The following is a 19,815-nucleotide window of genomic DNA, read 5'->3' as shown; positions in this document are numbered from 1 at the left end:
TGAATTTTAAACCTTTAGATTCTTGTTCAAAAATTACAGGTTTGAATAAAATTTGAGATTTGTGTTTTGAAAAGCACACTGCTTGTTAAGGACCATTATTAATTCCATATCCATTCAAGGTATTCAAAGGAAATCAGAGGTAAACACTTGTAAGACCATGGGTTATATTTGGGAAAAGAAGGGGAAAAAAAGAAAAGACAACTGAGTATTTTAAATTTCAGCAATTAATAAAGGATGTTTATGTTACAAAGGAGTATTGTCCAGTGTTGTGATAGAATGAGATGTACAGAATGTAATAAATTTTAAATTTCAGTGTAAATAGAACTTGAAATTGTAGAGATGTTTGTAAAGACATATTGGGAAGCAGATATGAGACAGTGTCATTTCCCTGATGTTTAATGTTTAAATTCTAAGCAAAGCCAAAATGGGAATGTAAACCAGCTTAGTGAAAGTCTTGGTTGAATTTGAACAATTTCTGGCAAATTAATAGTCTGTCATTTCTAGAAAGAATACATTTATTATGGCCTTGTGGAGTGATATTGTGGTTACCCAATATGAATATAGTTGGAAAAAGTATTTTTCCCCCCAGAATGGTAACTACAGTCTATTTTGTCTAATGATGCTTGGAGACAGTGGGCTCTGGACAGGTTTTTGAACAGGGTCATCATTGTTATATTGCAAATACCGAACAGGAAGATAACAAGATGAAGTCTAGCTGAGAATTCTTAGGATAAATAAATGTAAGTATCAGTGAATATTTTAGGTCAGGTCCTCTATGGTTTTAAATATAAATAAACCCCAGAAATGTAGAGATCTGGGTTTAAAAACAAAAAATACATTAACATATTAAATTTGTCACAGAAAATTTAAGATGAGGAAAAGTTAGCATTTGATGGTTGGATAGGTTAACTTTTGCAAAAACTCCTAGAGAATAACCTGAATATACTAAAACTAAAAACAGGCTTCCCTGGTGGCGCAGTGGTTGAGAGTCCGCCTGCCGATGCAGGGGACACAGGTTCATGCCCTAGTCCGGGAAGATCCCACATGCCGCGGAGCGGCTGGGCCCCGTGAGCCATGGCTGCTGAGCCTGCGCGTCTGGAGCCTGTGCTCTGCAACGGGAGAGGCCACAACAGTGAGAGGCCCACGTGCCACAAAAACAAACAAACAAAAAAACAAATGGATCTGGCCCTCTGGCAGTCTTCCTTGTCTCTTTGATTTTACATTTCTTGGTAGACATTTGTATTCTTTGTAAGTCACATGAGTAGAGAATGAATAAGAAAGTAAGCTACAGGTCTCCTTAAGCAGGAACAAATTAGTACTTTTCCATAAATTTAATTTGGTATTAACAGTATAATAAATTAGCAATATATAAGAGAAAATTAAAATAATTTTAAAAAGAGGAGAATTGAACTAGAAACATGTAAATCATAGAGATTTAGCTGCAGTATTTTAAGTATATCATGTAAAGTCTAATCTGTATCCTTCAAAAGATCAAATCAGTCCTCTGATATTTCTCCAGGGTACTCTTACCTACTAATCATTGCCTCTCTGCTTCTCTGCATTTCCAACACCTGGATCAGTCTTTTTTTTTTCAAAGTCTGTCTTCCTTTATTCACTGTGATTTGTATTTATTTTTAACCTATATTAAGTCTTGAAGTACATATTTATAAATTGTTAAATGTAGATGGGTTCATTCTAAGTTTTTATCCCCCATTTCTGCTCTGTCAGGTTTTGTTTATTTCTTCTAAGCCAAAAGGATGAGGGACACGAACATCTTGGATTACTCTTATTTCAAGAAACTGAGTCAATCATATAAAAGGGCATTTGTATGTAAGTGTAAGTTTATCATAATAGTAATAAAATTAATAACTTATAGTGTTTTTTTGCTCTTTTCCAGAAGTCTGCAAAGTTGATAATCAGCTAGAGCAGAGTCAGGAAATCCAGGACAGACATTTCGGGCAAGCTCCGTTTATCAACAACAAAACACTGACTATAGAGAGAGGTAATGTATTAGGAAAAATGTTTAATTTCAGCACATACCCAGTTTCTTCTGTAAAAATACCTTGTAAATGTGACACAAGTGGTATGAGTTTGAAATATATTTCAGAATTAATTATTGAGAAAAACTATTTAAGAAAGAAGTCTGATGATCTCAGCGCATATGGAAAATTATTCCTTCATATTAACCATGAAAAAACTCATGTGGGAGAGATACCTTATGAATTCATTCAAAATGGAAAGTACCTCAGTCATAATGAAGACTTCATGCCATATGAGAAAATTAAAAATGTAGAGCATTCTTTTGACTACAAAGAACGTGGGAAAGATTTCTGTGAGAAGACACTTTTCATCACATATAAACAAGGTCACAAGGGACAGAGTCCTTGTGAACATAGGGAATGTGATAAAACATTCTGTAATTATTCAACCCCCAAAAAAAGAGAAAGTCTTTATGAGTTTAATGAATATGGTAAAGCCTCTGAGAAATTATCTCTCTTGAAACATAGAGTTCATTTGAAGGTGAAAGATTATGAACATACTGAAAAAGTAGATAATTTCAGCAGATCAAATTTTCCTGACACAGGAGAGAGAACATTTGAATCTAACAGCCTGAGGGAACCTTTCTGGGAGAAGTCAGTTCTTAATGTAACTCAGAGAACAGGCATAGGAGACAATGTCTATGAATGTAATGAATGTGAAAAAGCATTCTGTGAAAAATCAAAACTCACCAAACATCAGAGACTACGTACAGGAGAGAAACCCTATGAATGTAACGAATGTGGGAAATGCTTCTCTAGAAAGTCACTTCTCACTTTACATCAGAGAATCCACACTGGAGAGAAGCCCTATAAATGTAATGAATGTGGGAAATCCTTCTCTAGGAATTCACACCTCACAATTCATCAGAGAACTCACACAGGAGAGAAACCCTATGAATGTAAGGAATGTAGAAAAAGCTTCTACCATAAGTCATATCTCACAGTACACCAGAGAATTCACACAGGGGAGAAACCCTATGAATGTAATCAATGTGGGAAAACCTTCATAAGCAACTCAGTTCTCACAGTACATCAGAAAACACACACAGGTGAGAAACCCTATGAGTGTAGTCAATGTGGGAAATTTTTCTCCAGGAATTCATACCTTACAGTACATCAGAGAACTCACTCAGGTGAGAAACCATATGAATGTAAGGTATGTGGGAAAACCTTCTGTCATAAGTCAGATGTCACTAAACACCAGAAAACTCACATAGGGAGGAAACCCTACAAATGTAATGAGTGCGAGAAAACCTTCAGTCGCAATTCAGGCCTAAAAGTACACCAGAGAACACACACAAAGGAGAAACCCTATGAATGTAATGAGTGTGGGAAATCATTCTCTGAGAAATCAGTCCTCACGGTACATCAGAGAATACATACAGGGGAAAAACCTTATAAGTGTAATGAATGTGGAAAAACCTTTTACAATAAGTCAGATCTCACTAAACACCAGAGAACTCACACAGGTGAGAAACCCTATGAATGTAAGGAATGTGGGAAATTCTTCTCTAGAAATTCATACCTTACAGTACACCAGAGAGCTCACACAGGGGAAAAACCCTATGTGTGCAAAAAATGTGGGAAAACCTTCTACTATAAGTCAGACTATACAGTACATAAGAGAACACACAGAGGGGAGAAGTCTTCTCACTGTGATCAGTGTGGGAAAACCTTCACTTGCAATTCAGTCCTCAGATCACATCAGAGAACTCACACAGGGGAGAAGCCCTATGAATGTAAGGAGTGTGGGAAATCTTTCTCTGAGAAATCAGTCCTCACTGTACATCAGAGGATACACACAGGGGAAAAACCTTATAAGTGTAATGAATGTGGGAAGCCCTTCTATCATAAGTCAGATCTCACTAAACATCAGAGGACACACACAGGGGAGAAACCCTATGAATGCAGTCATTGTGGGAAAACCTTCATTTGCAACTCAGGTCTCAAAGTACATCAGAGAAGACACATAATGTAGAAACCCTATGAATGTATTGAGTGTGGGAAAACCTCTAAGAAATCAGTTCTCACAGTACATTCAAAATTACATACAGGGGAAAAAAATCTTTTAAATTTAGCAATGAGAGAAATCTTAGTATGTAGCATTTCATACCTTGAAATACTATGGAGAATTCCCACAGAACATGACCCCTATGAATGTCAAGTGGCAAATTTTTTTACCCTAAGTCATATTCCGAAGTAAATGAAAGAGTAACCACAGGGGAAATTACTATGAATGTAATGAATGTCTATTAATAAGACAACTAAAAAATGAATACATGTAGAAGAAACCCTACTAATGTATATGGGAAATGGGGGGAAATATTATAAGTTAGGGCTTGTTAAACAAATAACTTACGTAGGAGATAATCCTGTGAATCAAATGTATGTAGGAAAATGTTCTTCCAGAACTTGGCCATTACTAACAGTCAGATAAACCACACCTGGGGAGAACTGTCAACATCTTGTATTTTTTTGAAAACTTCATACACAAGTTGTACTTGCTGTATGTCAGGGAAATAATAGGGAAGAGACCTGAAGAATACAGCAAATATAGTTGAGCCTATTTCAAGAAATGCCATTTTACTGAACAAGGCGATGTTGAGATGAAGTCTTAAAGATGTTTTGAATGTGAAGGCTTTAACAGAATTCAGACTTTATTGTATCTGAAGATTGTTTTGAAGGAAGTCTGTCAACTTAGGAAGTATGGACAGAAATTTTCCTTTAGATATGATGTTATTCTAAAAGTTATATTTTGCACTTATTTCAAATCTTTTAGTAGAAATAAAACTGAAAATAGGCATTTATAAAAATATTAAGTGGAATATGAAGCTTTTTTAAAAGCACAAATAAATTGAATAATCTCAGTCTCTGATTCTACTTTTGGAGAAACACGTATCAGCCCATGGCCTTCCACATCATGAGCCATCACGTTTTTGATGAGTCTGCACCCCAACTGTGCTGTTACCCATGCAAATACAGTTGGTCCTTCATGTCTGTGTTTTCCTATCTGCGGTTCTGTGGTTGGTTGAATCCACATATGCAGAACCCAAGAGTATGGAGGGCCTACTGTAAAGAACTTGAGCATCAGCTGATTTTGGTATTTGAAGAGGTGTCCAGGAACCAGTCCCCAGCAGATACTGAGGGATGACTGTACTGCCTAATTGTCCAGTTCATCCAGGGGCCTACCTCTAGGGGATCTCAGAATGGACTAGATCCCCAGAACAATCAGCCAGGGGCAGCATTGAGACTGCTTCTGCTTCCTCTTCTTAGGTTCAGTAACCGGAAACATTGAGTGTGAATGAAGCTAGAGTACTGGCTAGAATACTCTAGGACATAAGACCTCAGTGCTCCCATTTAAATTTACAGGAAGCTTTTCATAGCCCATTCTACATCCTATAGCTGTTACCACCTTCCACAGTATTCTAAATTTGGTTAATACTGATCCCACATGTCTCATTACTTTTACAATAATACACATATATTATTGCGTGTATGTGTGTGATATAACATTGTTTTACAGGTATATCACTGGGAACGTGTTCTGCAACTTTTGTCGTCAAATGCATGGTTTTGGTATTTATACATGTTGATATATTTTGCTTTAGTTGACTCATTTTAATAAAATGTAATATATGGGGTCTTCTGTGGCAGTCCAGTGGTTAAGACTTCACTTTCCAATGCAGCGGGTGTGGGTTCAATCCCTGGTCAGGGAGCTAAGATCCCACATGCCTTGTGGCCAAAAAACCAAAACATAAAGCAGAAGCAATATTGTAACAAATTCAATAAAGACTTTAAAAATGGTCCATATTAAGAAAACTTAAAAAAAATAGCATAATATATGACTATGTAACTATAACAATATTGTCCATTTTTCTGTTTATGATTTTTAAATTTTTCAGTTTCAATATAAAGTAATAAGGTTTGTGTTTTTTTAAAATCAACTTTGAAGTATAATTTAAATGTGGTAAAATATACCCTATTTAAGTAGCTGAGTTAATGAGTTTTAATAATAGTGTAACCATATGTAATCACTCCTGCAATTAAGAAAGACAGCATATCCTTTATGCAGAAGTGTTCCTCATTCCCCTTCCCAGTCCCTCCTGGGATGTCCCTCTCCCTTCTGGCCCCTGGCAAACCAGTGATCTGCTTTCTAGCACTAGGTTAGATTGATTTTTTTAATTGCATTTCACATAAATGGAATTATACAAGATGTCCTCTTGTTTGTCTTCTTTCATTCAGCATGATTTTGAGATTCATACATGTTTTAGCATGTATCAGTAAATAACTTCATTTTTATTGCTGAGTGGTATTCCACTGTATGCATATATTACAGTTTTTTAATCCATTCGCCTGTTCTTTGCAGTTTTTGATTGTTAAGAACATAGCTGTAATGAACTTAATGTGCATTTTTGTGTAGACTGGTGTTTTTATATCTCTCGGTTAAATACTTAAGAGTAAAATTTCTGGGTTGGTAGGGTTATTATGTGCAATATCAAACTTTTTTGAAGTGGTTGTTCCATCTTACGTTTCCGTCAGCAGTGTGCAAGAGTTGCAGTTTTCCCACATTTTTGTCAATGCTTGGTATTGTCACTTTTTGATGTAGCCATTCTAAGGAGTGTATAGGTTTTTCATTGTAGTTTTCATTTATATCTCTGATGAATAATGACATTAGGCATCTTTCAGTTACTTATTGGCCGTTTGTATATCTTATTTTGCGAAGCACCTGTTCATATCATTTGCCTCTTCTTAGTTTGGGTTGTTTGTCTTCGTATTATTGAGTTATGAGTTCTTTGTTAATTGTGAATATTTTCCCCAGTCTGTGGTTTTTCACAAAAAGCTTTTCATTTTGATGAAGTTCAGCTTATCAGTTTTTTCTTTTCTTAGAAATCTTTGCAGATCCAATGGCATCGAAGATTTTTTTCCCATGTTTTCTAAATGTTTTAACTCTATGTTTAGATGTATGATCTATTTTGAGTACATTTTGTATGTGGTCTTTGGTAAGGGTCTAGATTTATATTACTTCATTTGAATATTCAACTGTTTCAGCTCCATTTGTTGAAAAGACTACCCTTTCCCCACTGAATTAACTTGGCATCTTTTTAAAAATCATTTGATTATTTGTTTATGTGGGGGGATCTATCTATGGACCCTTTATTTTGTTCCTCTGACCTTTATATCTTCTTTAAACTGTCTGTGTTCCCTTATCTTTATAGTAAATCTTTTTGGAAATAGTATAAGTTCTCTAACTTTGTTCTCCTGTTTCAAAATTGTTTTGGTTATTCTAAGTCCTTTGCATTTTCACATACATTTTAGAATGAACTTGTCAATTTCTTTTTAAAAAAAGACTGCTTTAATATTGTTTTATGATTTCACTGACTCTATAAGTCAGTTTGGGGAAAATTGGCCTCTTAATAATATTGACTCTACTGATCCATGAATATGATATATCTCACCATTCAATTGGTGTCTCAGTGAAAAGAGAAATCTTAGCCTGTGGAGGCAAAAAGGCTTCCTTGACAAGGTGCTTGTGCTGGTTGGGTGTCTCTTGTCATTTCGGCCCATGTTTCTTGGTTTCTTGGTAGGGGAGGGGGTGCCTTCCCAGGCTGCCTGTTGTTGGATGGGATCTTCTAGATCAGTCCCCTTTGCCAGTGGTTCTGGCTTGCCTGGAGCTGTCAAAAGGACTCCCTTTTAATCTGGGGAGAAGAATGAAACTACCTACTTTCTGTTGCTAGGTTGAGGGTTGGGAAACAGTGAGTCTGGATGGCCTTCTTCTGTTGAGTGGAGGGACGTGCTACAGTTGTTCCTCCAGTCCTGGGGTCATAAACCAGTTTGCCTTTTTCTTAACACTTTTCACAGTTCACTGTTGATTGTCTCATATTGTTTCATAGGAAGAGTTTTACAGAGAGGAGCAGGGAGAAATGGCTCTACACCATATTGTATAAACCAATAGTTTGCTTTTGTTTTTTATTTATCTCATCTATACTTTTGGCCTCCTTTCCTCTCACCTTTTTGAATTTGAATGTATATTTTCCATATTCCATTTTATCAGTGCTATTGCCTTATTTACTATACTTTTTAAAATTACCATATAGATGTTTCTTTTAAATTTACAGTATGCTTCTTTAATTTGTCGAGTCTACTTTTAAGTAATAGGTCATTTAATATTTAAAATACATGAGTGTACTTAAATTTCTCCTATTCACTGTTTTTATCATATTTTCCATTTCTTTGTTCATTATCAATCTCACGATATACTATTGTGCTTACTTTAAAATTTCTTTTTAAATAAATTTGAGTGAAAAGTATTTTATATTTGTCTCCTTATTTTACCAATTTTGATGTTTCTTATTACTTTGTGTGTATTCACATTTTCATCTGATATCATTTTGCTTTAGCCTAAGAGAATTTCATTTAACATTTCTTGTAATGCAGTACTTCTGGTAGTGAATTTTCACAGGTTTTCATTTCTTAATTTGGAGGGGAGTTATTTTGCCTTTTTGTGAAGGTTATTTTAGCTGGATATAGAATTATATGTTGGTAGTTTGTTTTCTTCTAAGGCTTTAAAGATGTCATTTCATTGTCTTTTGCCTTAGATAGTTTGTGATAAGTCTGAGGAAATTTTTATCTTTGTTCCTCTGTACATGTTCCCCCCCCCCAAGACTCATATAAACTTTTTTGTTCATATCTTTTTCAGGAAATTGATTATGATGTGCCTTGGTTGGGTTTTTTTTGGTTTTTTGTTTTTTGCATTTATCATGCTTAGGGTTCTTTGATCTTAGGGTTGTAGTTTTGGTCAGTATTGGAACCCATTTGCCTATTTATTTAAAAAATATTTTCCTGTCTCTCTTTTCTCTTCTTCTAATGCTTTAGTTACATATATTTTAGACCAGTAGGTTTGTGTCATTGACACTAAGCCTTTTATTTTATTTTATTTTGTTTTGTTTTGTTTTTTCTGTTGCTGTATACCCCACAGCTATTTTCCATTATTAATATCTTTATATGGTACATTTGTTATAATTAGTGAACCAATATTGACACCTTATTGTTAACTGAAGTTCATATCAGTACTTTAATATTTAGATATCCTTAACTTTTCCCTAATGTCCTTTTTCTTTTCCAGAATCCCATACCTATCAGCACTTAGTCCCAATTATACCCTCATCCTCATCCCTAACAACCACTAAATCTTCTTTCTGTCTCTATGGAGTTGCCTATTCTGAACTTTTTATATATAAATTGAGTCATATACTACGTGGCCTTTTTTTGTCTGGTTTCTTTCTCTTAGCATTATATTTTCAAGGGTCATCCTTGTTATAGTATGTAAGAATACTTCATTCCTTTTTATGACTGGATAATATTACATTGTAGAGTTACCATATTTTGTTTATCCATCCCTCAGTTCATGGACATTTGGATGGTTTCTGCTTTTTTTTTTTTTTTTTTTTTTGTGGTACGCGGGCCTCTCACTGCCGTGGTCTCTCCCGTTGCGGAGCACAGGCTCCGGACGCGCAGGCTCAGCAGCCATGGCTCACGGGCCCAGCCGCTCCGCGGCATGTGGGATCCTCCCGGACCAGGGCACGAACCCGCATCCCCTGCATCGGCAGGCGGACTCTCAACCACTGCGCCACCAGGGAAGCCCAGTTTCTGCTTTTTGACTGCTATAAATAATGCTGCTATGAACACATATATTACATGTTTTTGTGTGAATTTTTTTTATAACTAGAAGTGGAATTACTAGGAACTTGCCAAACTTCTCCACAGCAGCTGCACCATTTTACATTCCCACCAGCAATGTATGAGGGTTCCAGTTTCGCTAATACTTACCAGCACTTGATATTTTGTATTTAAAAAATTTTAGGCATCCTAATGGGTGTGAGTGGTATCTTATTGTGGTTTTGATTTGCATTTCCCTAATAACTAATGATATTGAGCATTTTTCATGAACTTGTTGGCCACTAGCATGTCTTCTTTGGTGAAATGTCTATGCAGTAGATTATTTTCCCATTTTTAATTGGATTCTTTTGTTTGTTTTTGAGATATAAGTGTTCTATATATATTCTGGGTTGTATACCTTTATCGGGTATATAATATGCAAATATTTTCTCTCATATTGAAGGTTGTCTTTTTACTCTTGATAATGTCCTTCCTTTGATGCAGAAATGTTTTAAATTTCAGTCAACTCCAATTTATCTTTTGTTGTTTGATTGTTTGGTTCCATATATAAGAAATTATCTAATTCAAGATTATGATTTTCACCTATTTCCTTCTAATAGTTTCATATTTTTAGCTCTCACACTTAGGCCTTTGTCTGTTCTGAGTTAATTTTTGTATATATTCTGAAGGAAATGTCTAACTGCATTCTTTTGCATGTCAATAACCAGTTGTCCCAGAACGATTTGCTGAAGAGATTGTTGTTTTTCTATTGAATGATTTGGTACCCCTACCCCCATTGAACATTAATTGAGCATAGATGTATGGGTTTATTTCTGGACTCTAAATTCTATTTTATTGGTCTATATGTCTATCCTTCTGTTAGTACCACACTGTTTTGTTTTATTTTGTTTTTGTGGCTGCATCATGTGGCATGTGGGATCTTAGTTCCCCAACCAGGGATCGAACCCATGCCTCCTGAATTGGAAGCACAGGGTCTTATCCACTGGACCAACAGGGAAGTCCCAGTACCACACTGTTTTGATTACTATAGCTTTGTAATGAGTTTTGACATCAGAATACGTGAATCTTGCAACTTTGTTCTTCTTTTTCATTATTATTTCTGCTGTTCGGGGTCCCTTGCAATTCCTTGTAAATTTGAGGATCACCTCTTCCATTTCTGCAAAAAAAAGCTGTTTGGATTTTGATAGGGATTACATTAAATCTGTAGATTGCCTTGGGTAATATTGTCATCTGAACCATATTAAGTCTTCCAGTTCAGGAACATGAGATGTCATTTCATTTATTTAGGTCTTTAATTCTTTCTGTGATGTTTTGTAGTTTCAGTGATTTTTGTGGGTTAATCTTGTATAGTGCCACTTGATGAATTGTTTTGGATTTAATCCCTTTTTGTGTGAATTTATTGGGATTTTCTATTTGTAGCTTCACCTCAAATGCCATCCATCACCTTAGGCAACATCAGTCTGTAAATATTTTTGACAGATGCCCCCCAGGAAGCAACTTTAGCACTGGGCCACTTTTGAATTAGCTGAAAGAAATACAAGGCCTTTGAGCTGTGCTATCAGACAGGTCAGATAAATATAAGTGTTTGTGAGTGGGGTTTGTGGTGATTCTTCTAATATTGGAAATGTGGGCTATTATTTTGACATTTTATTCCTAAGCTGGAGAGTGAGGACCATGATGGGGGCAAGTTAGAATGTCCCACAGTTTCACTGTTCTTACCAAAAATCAGCCATGTTCCTTGAATTTGCATTCTGACTTGGATGCAAGGCTTTAATTAAATTCCAGATTTCATAACATTGATTCTGACAGTTTTTGCCCATATTTTTGTTGCTTTTATGGAGTTGCATAATTTTGAGTTCCTTACTCCACCATTTTTGCTGACACCACTGTGATCTATTTTGAGTTAACTTTTTGCTAAACTTGTAGGTCTGTGTCTGTGGTCATTTTTTTGGATATGGATTTCTAGTTCACTCCCATTTGTTGACAAGACTATCCTTTCTCCATTGAATTCTGATAAGAATGACCTGGGTTCCTAGAGATGACTCTCTAAAGGCACAGAGAAAGAATGTAAGTTCTGGGACTTCCCTGGTGGTGCAGTGGTTAAGACTCTGCACTCCCAATGCAGGGGGCCTGGGTTCAATCCCTGGTCAGGGAACTAGATCCCACATTCATGCTGCAACTAAGGAGCCCACAAGATGCAACTAAGTAGCTGGTGAGCTGCAACTAAGGAGCCCACAAGCCACAACTAAGGAGCCCACTGCTTCAACTAAGACCCAGCGCAACCCAATAAATAATAAATACATATTTTTTTAAAAAGAGAGCCAACTTTTAAAAAATGTATATATATATATATATATATATAAATACAAATTCTACCAAGAAGGACTTTTGTTCCCTGAGTCCAGATTTTTAACAATATCTATAACACTTTTGAGATGAATAGGGAAGTTTTGGGGATTGGTAAAAAGGTTAGGTGGGCTTTGAATTGCTTCTACAGCTGCATTTTTGTTCTTGCTAAGACTAAATTCGTAAGACAAGGACAGTTGTTCTTAATTCCTTAGAGAGTTGGGTTGCAACCTGAATGACATCAAGAAGCTAACCCACTCATCAGACAGTATTATCTTTAGCTTGCTCCCTTATGTTATAGAGGAAATCCTCAACCAAGATGGAAATCAAAAGATTCCATTGGTCTTGATTTAGAGCTGTTTCCCTTTGGAATGCTTTTCTTCCTCTGGGTACACAGTTTCATTTCAGCTTAGGGGAGAAGGCCTTTAAAAAGTTCCTATGGGGCTCTGAATATCAGCTTCCAGTTTGGTCAACTTTTGATCATAGTGCCCCTTAAAAAAATTTTTTTTCCCGATATCTTATCAGGTTTCAGCTGAGACAAACAGTAAATATACCTGTCAGTATTGAATAACCTCTTGGACACAAGAGGCCTCCCAAAAAGCGGGTGCAAAAGATACTGCCCTCCCAAGATGCAGAACCAGTCCCAAAGATAGCCAAAAGAAAGTAAGACAGTCCCTCTGGGAGCTAGCAATGGTTGATAGGATCCTAGCCGCAAATGGGGTGCAACCCACCTTTTCTGTCAGGCCACATTTTTTGGCCTCCAACCTGACTGTTGAGCTGCCTGCATATGTAAGAACCAACAATTTCCATGTCCCAGGCATGCAGAAAACCAAGCCAGTTCTCAGAACACAATATAAGACAAACAAGAAAGCAGTAGTTGTCCTTGGAAGAGAAAGGATGACAACAAATGGGTATCTCAAAACCAAATTCACAAGAATCTGAATTTGGAAAGAAAGGGACAATATGAAATTTTATCTTTCTCTCTCAACCAGGCACTACATAGATCTAGGACAGTTGACTCTGGTAAGAATTCTCATCCTTTGCTGGCTCTGCCAGTTTTCCTAGGATCCCATCTACAGGCTGTGGAGCAATTTGGGTAGAGAGAGAGTTGCCCCAGAACCTACCATACTTTGGCAGTTTTCCACTAATTTTTAGTTTTGTTGCAGGAGAGAGAAATGTCATGTCCTGGGATGTGTGAGTGAATCCCTGGGATGGACCACCAAGTGAGGGTCCTTGGCTTCAAGCAGGAAAGAATTCAAGAGTGAGCCAAAGTAAAGTTAAAGCAAGTTTATTTAGAGAGATACATATTCTATAGGCAGAATGCAGACGGGCTCAGAGAATGGCCCCGGGGTATAGGGTTGTTAGTTTTTATGAGCTGGGTAATTTAGTATGCTAATGAGTGGGAGAAATGTTTTAACTATTTGGGGGAAAGGATGGAAATTTCCAGGAATTGGGCCACTGCCCACTTTTTGACCTTTTATGGTCAGCCTCGGAACTGTCATGGTGCCTGTCGTGGCACTGGTGGGTGTGTCATTTAGCATGCTTATGTATTACAGTGAGCGTACAATGAGGCATAAGGTCTCCTGGAAGTCAGATCTTCTGCCATCTTGGGCCTAGTTGGTTCTAATAAGTTTCTGTCATATTCTGTTTTTCTTAAAGGCCATGTCCCCCTTCTCATTCTTTTAGTGGTTGTGCCCTGCCCCCCTTCGTTCCTTTCTCAGTTTCTCTTAGCTGTTTAAGGGAATAATTGCTAGAAGTTTGCTGGAGGATTCCTCGGAGTCCTGTCAGTCCTGAGTGCCCCATATGGTGTCTTCTCTGGGGGTGAAAATGGGGGCATTCAAGTTTTTATGGAAGGATTTGACAAAGGACAATCTTTTTTCCACTATCCCAGTTTATTACAAATGAGACACTAGTTTCTGGGCCAGTGTTTTGGTGATGGACCCCTAGGAGGGTACAACAGGGGAGGCTCAGGTGTTCTAGGTTTCTGGCCTTGGAGCTGTTGCAGCTATAAGGCGACTAACTTGGTAGTCTTTTGTTTATAGCCTTACAATGTCTTCAGAGTGGAAAGGCAATTAAGATAGTTAGTAGACTGAGTACTCAGGTAAATGAGGGTAGAAAGGGAGTGGTCGGAGACACATCAGTCATTTAGTCTTTTGTTTTAGGTACATTTTGTGTCTTTAATTTTTCATTAGCCTTTGTAATGAGTCTTTCAGTGATGCTGTTTTGGAATCTTGAAGTCTTTTGGAGGCTTCTGCATATAAAATATGTATCCCATTCTGTTTGTTTGATTTGGGAGCCCTTGCTTTCAAGTGTACTTCTCAAATGAATGATCATATCTAATTGGAACATTCCCCATAATGGCCATTGTAATTCTAGGTTATCTTAGTAAAATTTTGCCATTTTTGGGACTACAGCTTTTAGGAGCACAGTTCTTGAGGTGTGCTGGAAGGTGGCACACTCAATTCTTTGAAACTTGAAGATCCCATTTCTTTAATCTTGGATCTCTCAGAACCATATTAATACCTAAGAGGGATGTGCCATTGGGTTGGGGATTTTGCGGTGCTTTACAGTGTACCTCATTGCAAGGAAATTTTCTCGAGGTTGACAGCTGACCTAGTGTCAATCTAACCCATTCCATGACTAGCTTATTTTAGCACAGGAGTCTTAAGAGTTAGGTGGCGAACACACCATTTAAGCGTTCAACCCATGCTCACCAATTTTGCAGGTTTGGTTTCTCAGTGAGATTCCCATTAATAACAGATCTGTTATTCCTTTATGTCATGTGTACATTAGCAGAAATCAACAGTAATTGAAGAAATAGAACTGTGGACACCAGCAGTAATCAAAGAAATGGTCCTTTGGAGTGGCCAAGAGAAGGCCTTAGGTGTACACCAACAAAACCAGCAGTTCTTAAAGTGGAACTATGGACTGATCCAGTAGAACCCAACTAAGCAGAATTGTGGACTAACCACATTGAGGGTTAAATGTAAAATTGGGAAAAAATAAAAGAATTCATAAAAAAGAGAAAAAGGAAGGGAATGGATAGGAGAGGTAAAATTAATGGAAGGTACAGAGTAGATGGAATTTTAAATATATCAATATTAATTACAGTAATTGTAAATTGACTAGAGTACAGAATTTGACAGACCCCATTTAAAAATAGTATCTACATTTTATTTACAATAGATATAAAACATAGTGATATAGAATGAGTGAAAACAAAAGTATGGAAAACGTTCTACAAACACACCAATAGAAAATTAAAGTAAAATTATCTGTATTCACAGGTGACATGATCTAATGTATAGAAAATCTTAATTCACTAAAAAACAATTAAACCAGTTCAGCAAGTTTGCAGGATACATCAGTATACAAAAACTCAATTGTATTTTTACACATTTGCAAATAACAACTCAGAAATGAAATTTAAAAAGTCATTCTATTTACATAGCATCAAAAAGAATAAAATACTTAGAAGTAAATTTGACAAAAGAACTGCAAAACTTATAATCTGAAAAATGCAAAACATTGTTGAAAGAAACTTTGAAATGACCTTTAAGTACCTGGGAAAAACATCTCACATTCATAGATCAGATGGATACAATAAAGGTTACAGCTGAGATAAATAAAATATAAAAACAAGACAAAATGTAAAAAATTTCTTTGAAAAGATCAACAAAATTGGCAGATCTTTATTTAGCTAGATTGACTTTTAAAAAAGAATTCATATTACTAATATCAGAAATGAAAGTGGGGATATTACTAATGATTTTACAGAAATGAAAGGATTATACAAGAATAGTATGAGCAGTTGCATGACAACAATCTAGATGACCTAGATCAAATGGACAAACTGAAGAATTTGTCCATTTCTTCGTGGTTGTCCATTTTGTTGGCATATAGTTGTTTGTAGTAGTCTCTTATAATCCTTTGTATTTCTGCAGTGTCAGTTGTGATTTCTCCTTTTTCATTTCTGATTTTGTTGATTTGTGTCCTCTCCCTTTTTTTCTTGATGAGTCTGGCTAAGGGTTTGTCAATTTTGTTTATCTTCTCAAAGAACCAGCTTTTAGTTTTATTGAACTTTGCTATTGTTTTCTTCATTTCTCTTTCATTTATTTCTGCTCTGATCTTTATGATTTCTTTCCTTCTACTGACTTTGGGTTTTCTTTGTTCTTCTTTCTCTAGTTGCTTTAGGTGTAAGGTTAGATTGTTTATTTGAGATTTTCGTTTCTTGAGGTGAGATTGAGTTGCTATAGACTTCCCTCTTAGAACTGCTTTTGCTGCATCCCATAGGTTTTGGGTTATCGTGTTTTTGTTATTTGTTTTTATGTATTTTTTTATTTCTTCTTTGATTTCTTCAGTGATCTCTTGGTTATTTAGTAGCACACTGTTTAGCCTCCATGTATTTGTGTGTTTTACAGTTTTTTCCTGTAATTGATTTCCAATTTCATAGCATTGTGGTCAGAAAAGATGCTTGATATGATTTCAATTTTCTTAAATTTTCCAAGGCTTGATTTGTGACCAAGATGTGATCTATCCTGGAGAATGTTCAGTGTGCACTTGAGAAGAAAGTGTATTCTGCCACTTTCGGGTGGAATGTTCTATAAATATCAATTAAATCTATGTGGTTTATTGTGTTATTTAATCCTTGTGTTTCCTTATTTATTTTCTATTTGGATGACCTGTCCATTGGGTAAGTGGGATGTTAAAGTCCCCTACTATTATTGTGTTACTGTCGATTTCCCCTTTCATGGTTGTTAGCATTTGCCTTATTTATTAAGGTGCTCCTGTGTTGGGTGCATAAACATTTATAATTGTTATATCTTCTTCTTGGATTGATCCCTTGATCATTATGCAGTGTCCTTCCTTATCTCTTGTAACAGTCTTTATTTTAAATTCTATTTTGTCTAATATGAGTATTGCTACTCCAGCTTTCTTTTGATTTCCATTTGCATGGAATATCTTTTTCCATCCCTCCACTTTCATTCTGTATGTGTCCCTAGATCTGAAGTGGATCTCTTGTAGACAGCATATATATGGGTCTTGTTTTTGTATCCATTCAGCCAGCCTGTGTCTTTTGGTTGGGACATTTAATCCAGTTACACTCAAGGTTATTATCGATATGTATGTTCCTATTACCATTTTCTTAATTGTTCTGGGTTTGTTTTTGTGGATCTTTTTCTTGTGTTTCCCGCCGAGAGAAGTTTCTTTAGCATTTGTTGTAAAGCTGGTTTGGTGGGGCTGAATTCTCTTAGCTTTTGCTTGTCTGAAAAGCTTTTCATTTCTCTGTCAAATCTGAATAAGATGCTTGCTGGGTAGAGTAATCTTGGTTGTACGTTTTTCTCTTTCATCACTTTAAGTTTATCCTGCCACTCCCTTCTGACTTGCAGAGTTTCTGCTGAAAAATCAGCTGATAACCTTATGGGGATTCCTTTTTATGTTATTTTTTGTTTTTCCCTTGCTTCTTTTAATATTTTTTCTTTGAATTTAATATTGGTTAGTTTGGTTAATATGTGTCTTGGTGTGTTTCTTCTAGGGTTTATCCTGTATGGGACTCTCTGCACTTCCTGGACTTGGGTGACTATTTCCTTTCCCATGTTAGGGAAGTTTTCCACTATAATCTCTTCAAATATTTTCTCAGACCCTTTCTTTTTCTCTTCTTCTTCTGGGACCCCTATAATTCAAATGTTGGTGTGTATAGTGTTGTCCCAGAGGTCTCTGAGATTGTCTTCAATTCTTTTCATTCTTTTTTTTTTATTCTGCTCCTCAGCAGTTATTTCCACCATTTTGTCTTCCAGCTCACTTGTTCATTCTTCTGCTTCAGTTACTGTTATTGATTCCTTCTGTTGTATTTTTCATTTCAGTTATTGTATTGTTCATCTCTGTTTGTTGTTTTTTAGTTCTTCTAGATCTTTGTTAAACATTTTTTGTATTTTCTCAATCTGTGCCTCCATTCTATTTCCAAAATTCTGGATCATCTTTAGTATCATTACTCTGAATTCTTTTTCAGGTCGATTGCCCAGTTCCTCTTTATTTATTTGGTGTTGCAGGTTTTTACCTTGCTTCTTCATCTGTAACATTTTTTTTTTGCCATGTCTTTTTTTTTTTTTTTTTTTTTTGGTGTGTGGGATTGTGTTCCTATCTTACTGGTTCTTTGACCTGAGGCTTCCAACAGAGTTTGTAGGCTGTTGGGTAAAGCTGGGTCTTGGTGCTGAGATGAGGACCTCCAGGAGACATCACTCCAGCGAATATCCCCTGGAGTCTGAGGTTCTCTATTTGTCCAGTGGTTTGGACTTGGAGCTCCCACTGCAGCAGCTTGGCCCGACCACAAGCTTGTGAACCAAGGTCCTGCAAGCCACATGGGGCAGCCAAAAAAAAAAAAAAAAAGAACAGTAACAAAGAGTAAAATATAAAATTAGACTGGGAAACTAACAGATATATTAGAATATAAAAATAGAAATATAGATGAAACAACAACTGGAAGGTAAAACCACAATAGTAAAAGAGAGGAGAACAACAACAACAAAAAGGTGGAAAAGGCCTTGGCTGTGGAGGGCCTGGCCTAATCAGAGGTGGTGTTTGGGTGGTGGGCAGGGCTTATGCTTAGGAGACACAGGGCTAGAAAAGGCCCTGGGGTGTGTGTGGGGGTGGGGTTTAAGCTCAGCGGAACAGAAGGAGCCCAGGCGTGCCCCTGCTCTCAGAGGGTGGGGGACCCTGCCTTGGAGTCCAGCAGGCTTCCTGGGCCCAAGTGTGCGGGGCAGACATCCTCCGCTCCTTCTCCCACTCCAGTCCTGGAAGGCCCCACCCGCCTGTGTCTCCTGTTCTCGTCCTGGCTTCCTTCTTATGCCCCCAAGGCAGAGTCAAGATGGCAGTATGGGAGGACTCAGAGTTAATGTCTCCCCACACCACCAGTGCCTGCCAGATGCTGGTAGGGGACCTCAACGCCCAAGGAGATGTGAGGAACCCCAAGTGAACCAGTAGGATGTGTGGGGACTGGGGGATGTGGAGAAGTGGAGGCCTGACAGGACTGGCACCCCTGAGGGATGGCTGAGAAGGGGGAGGGGTTCCCACACCTGGAGGGACCCTCTGGGGCTCAGATCAGTGGGGAGCACACTGAGCATTTCCCCTGCCCAGCCGGCCAGGGAAGTCTGCCCTGCTCTCAGGCCAGGTCCTGTGCCCCCAGAGGCCCCCTCCGGGCCGTGTTGATCCTGGGGGCATAGGAAGGAGGCCGGGGGAGAACAGGAGAGGCAGGCAGGAGGGGCCCTCCAGGACCAGAGGAGCGGGAGAGCAGCAGCAAAAGGCATTTGCTCTGCCCACTCAGGCCCAGGAAGCCTGCTGGTCTCCCAGGCTGGGTCCCCTGCCCTCCAAGGCCCCCACCACAGGCTGCATTGGTCCAAGATGGCAGAATTTAGATTGGAGCAGCATTTAACAATTCTATGAAGCGTGGGCAATAAAATAATTTTACTAGTAATGTAGCTGGTGGAGTTGGGTATTCTATTTTGCTTTTGTTATTGGGTTGCATTAGTTAAGTATGACATAAAGATGTAGTTTATTATGAGATAGAAAATTAAAAAATGATACAGGGGGACTTCCCTGGTGGTCCAGTAGGTAAGACTCTGCACTCCCAATGCAGGGGGCCCAGGTTCGATCCCTGGTCGGGGAACTAGATCCCGCATGCCACAACTAAGAGTCTGCATGCTGCGACTAAGAAGTCTGTGTGCCACAACTAAGAAGTCCGCATGCCACAACTAAG

The 19,815-nt window shown here is 37.6% G+C and overlaps 2 protein-coding genes and 1 non-coding gene across 6 annotated transcripts in view; 2 read left to right on the top strand and 1 right to left on the bottom strand.

Moving 5' to 3' along the window:
- Positions 1 to 19,815, bottom strand: part of LOC101287519 (zinc finger protein 33B) — a 346,100-nt gene that overhangs the window by 61,484 nt on the left and 264,801 nt on the right. The window lies entirely within an intron of this gene.
- LOC117198134 (zinc finger protein 33B-like) overlaps positions 1 to 19,815 on the top strand; it is a 76,960-nt gene that overhangs the window by 28,803 nt on the left and 28,342 nt on the right. The window contains 1 exon segment of the mRNA XM_049696670.1: positions 1,898 to 4,062. Coding sequence (XP_049552627.1) covers positions 1,898 to 4,062 — 2,165 coding nt within the window.
- TRNAG-CCC (transfer RNA glycine (anticodon CCC)) lies at positions 19,653 to 19,725 on the top strand. The gene has a single exon. It is a non-coding gene; the product is annotated as a tRNA-Gly (tRNA).

The sequence above is a fragment of the Orcinus orca genome, chromosome 14 (genome assembly GCF_937001465.1).
Source record: "Orcinus orca chromosome 14, mOrcOrc1.1, whole genome shotgun sequence".
Classification (NCBI taxonomy): domain Eukaryota; kingdom Metazoa; phylum Chordata; class Mammalia; order Artiodactyla; family Delphinidae; genus Orcinus; species Orcinus orca.
This window is presented reverse-complemented; position numbering and strand designations above follow the sequence as displayed.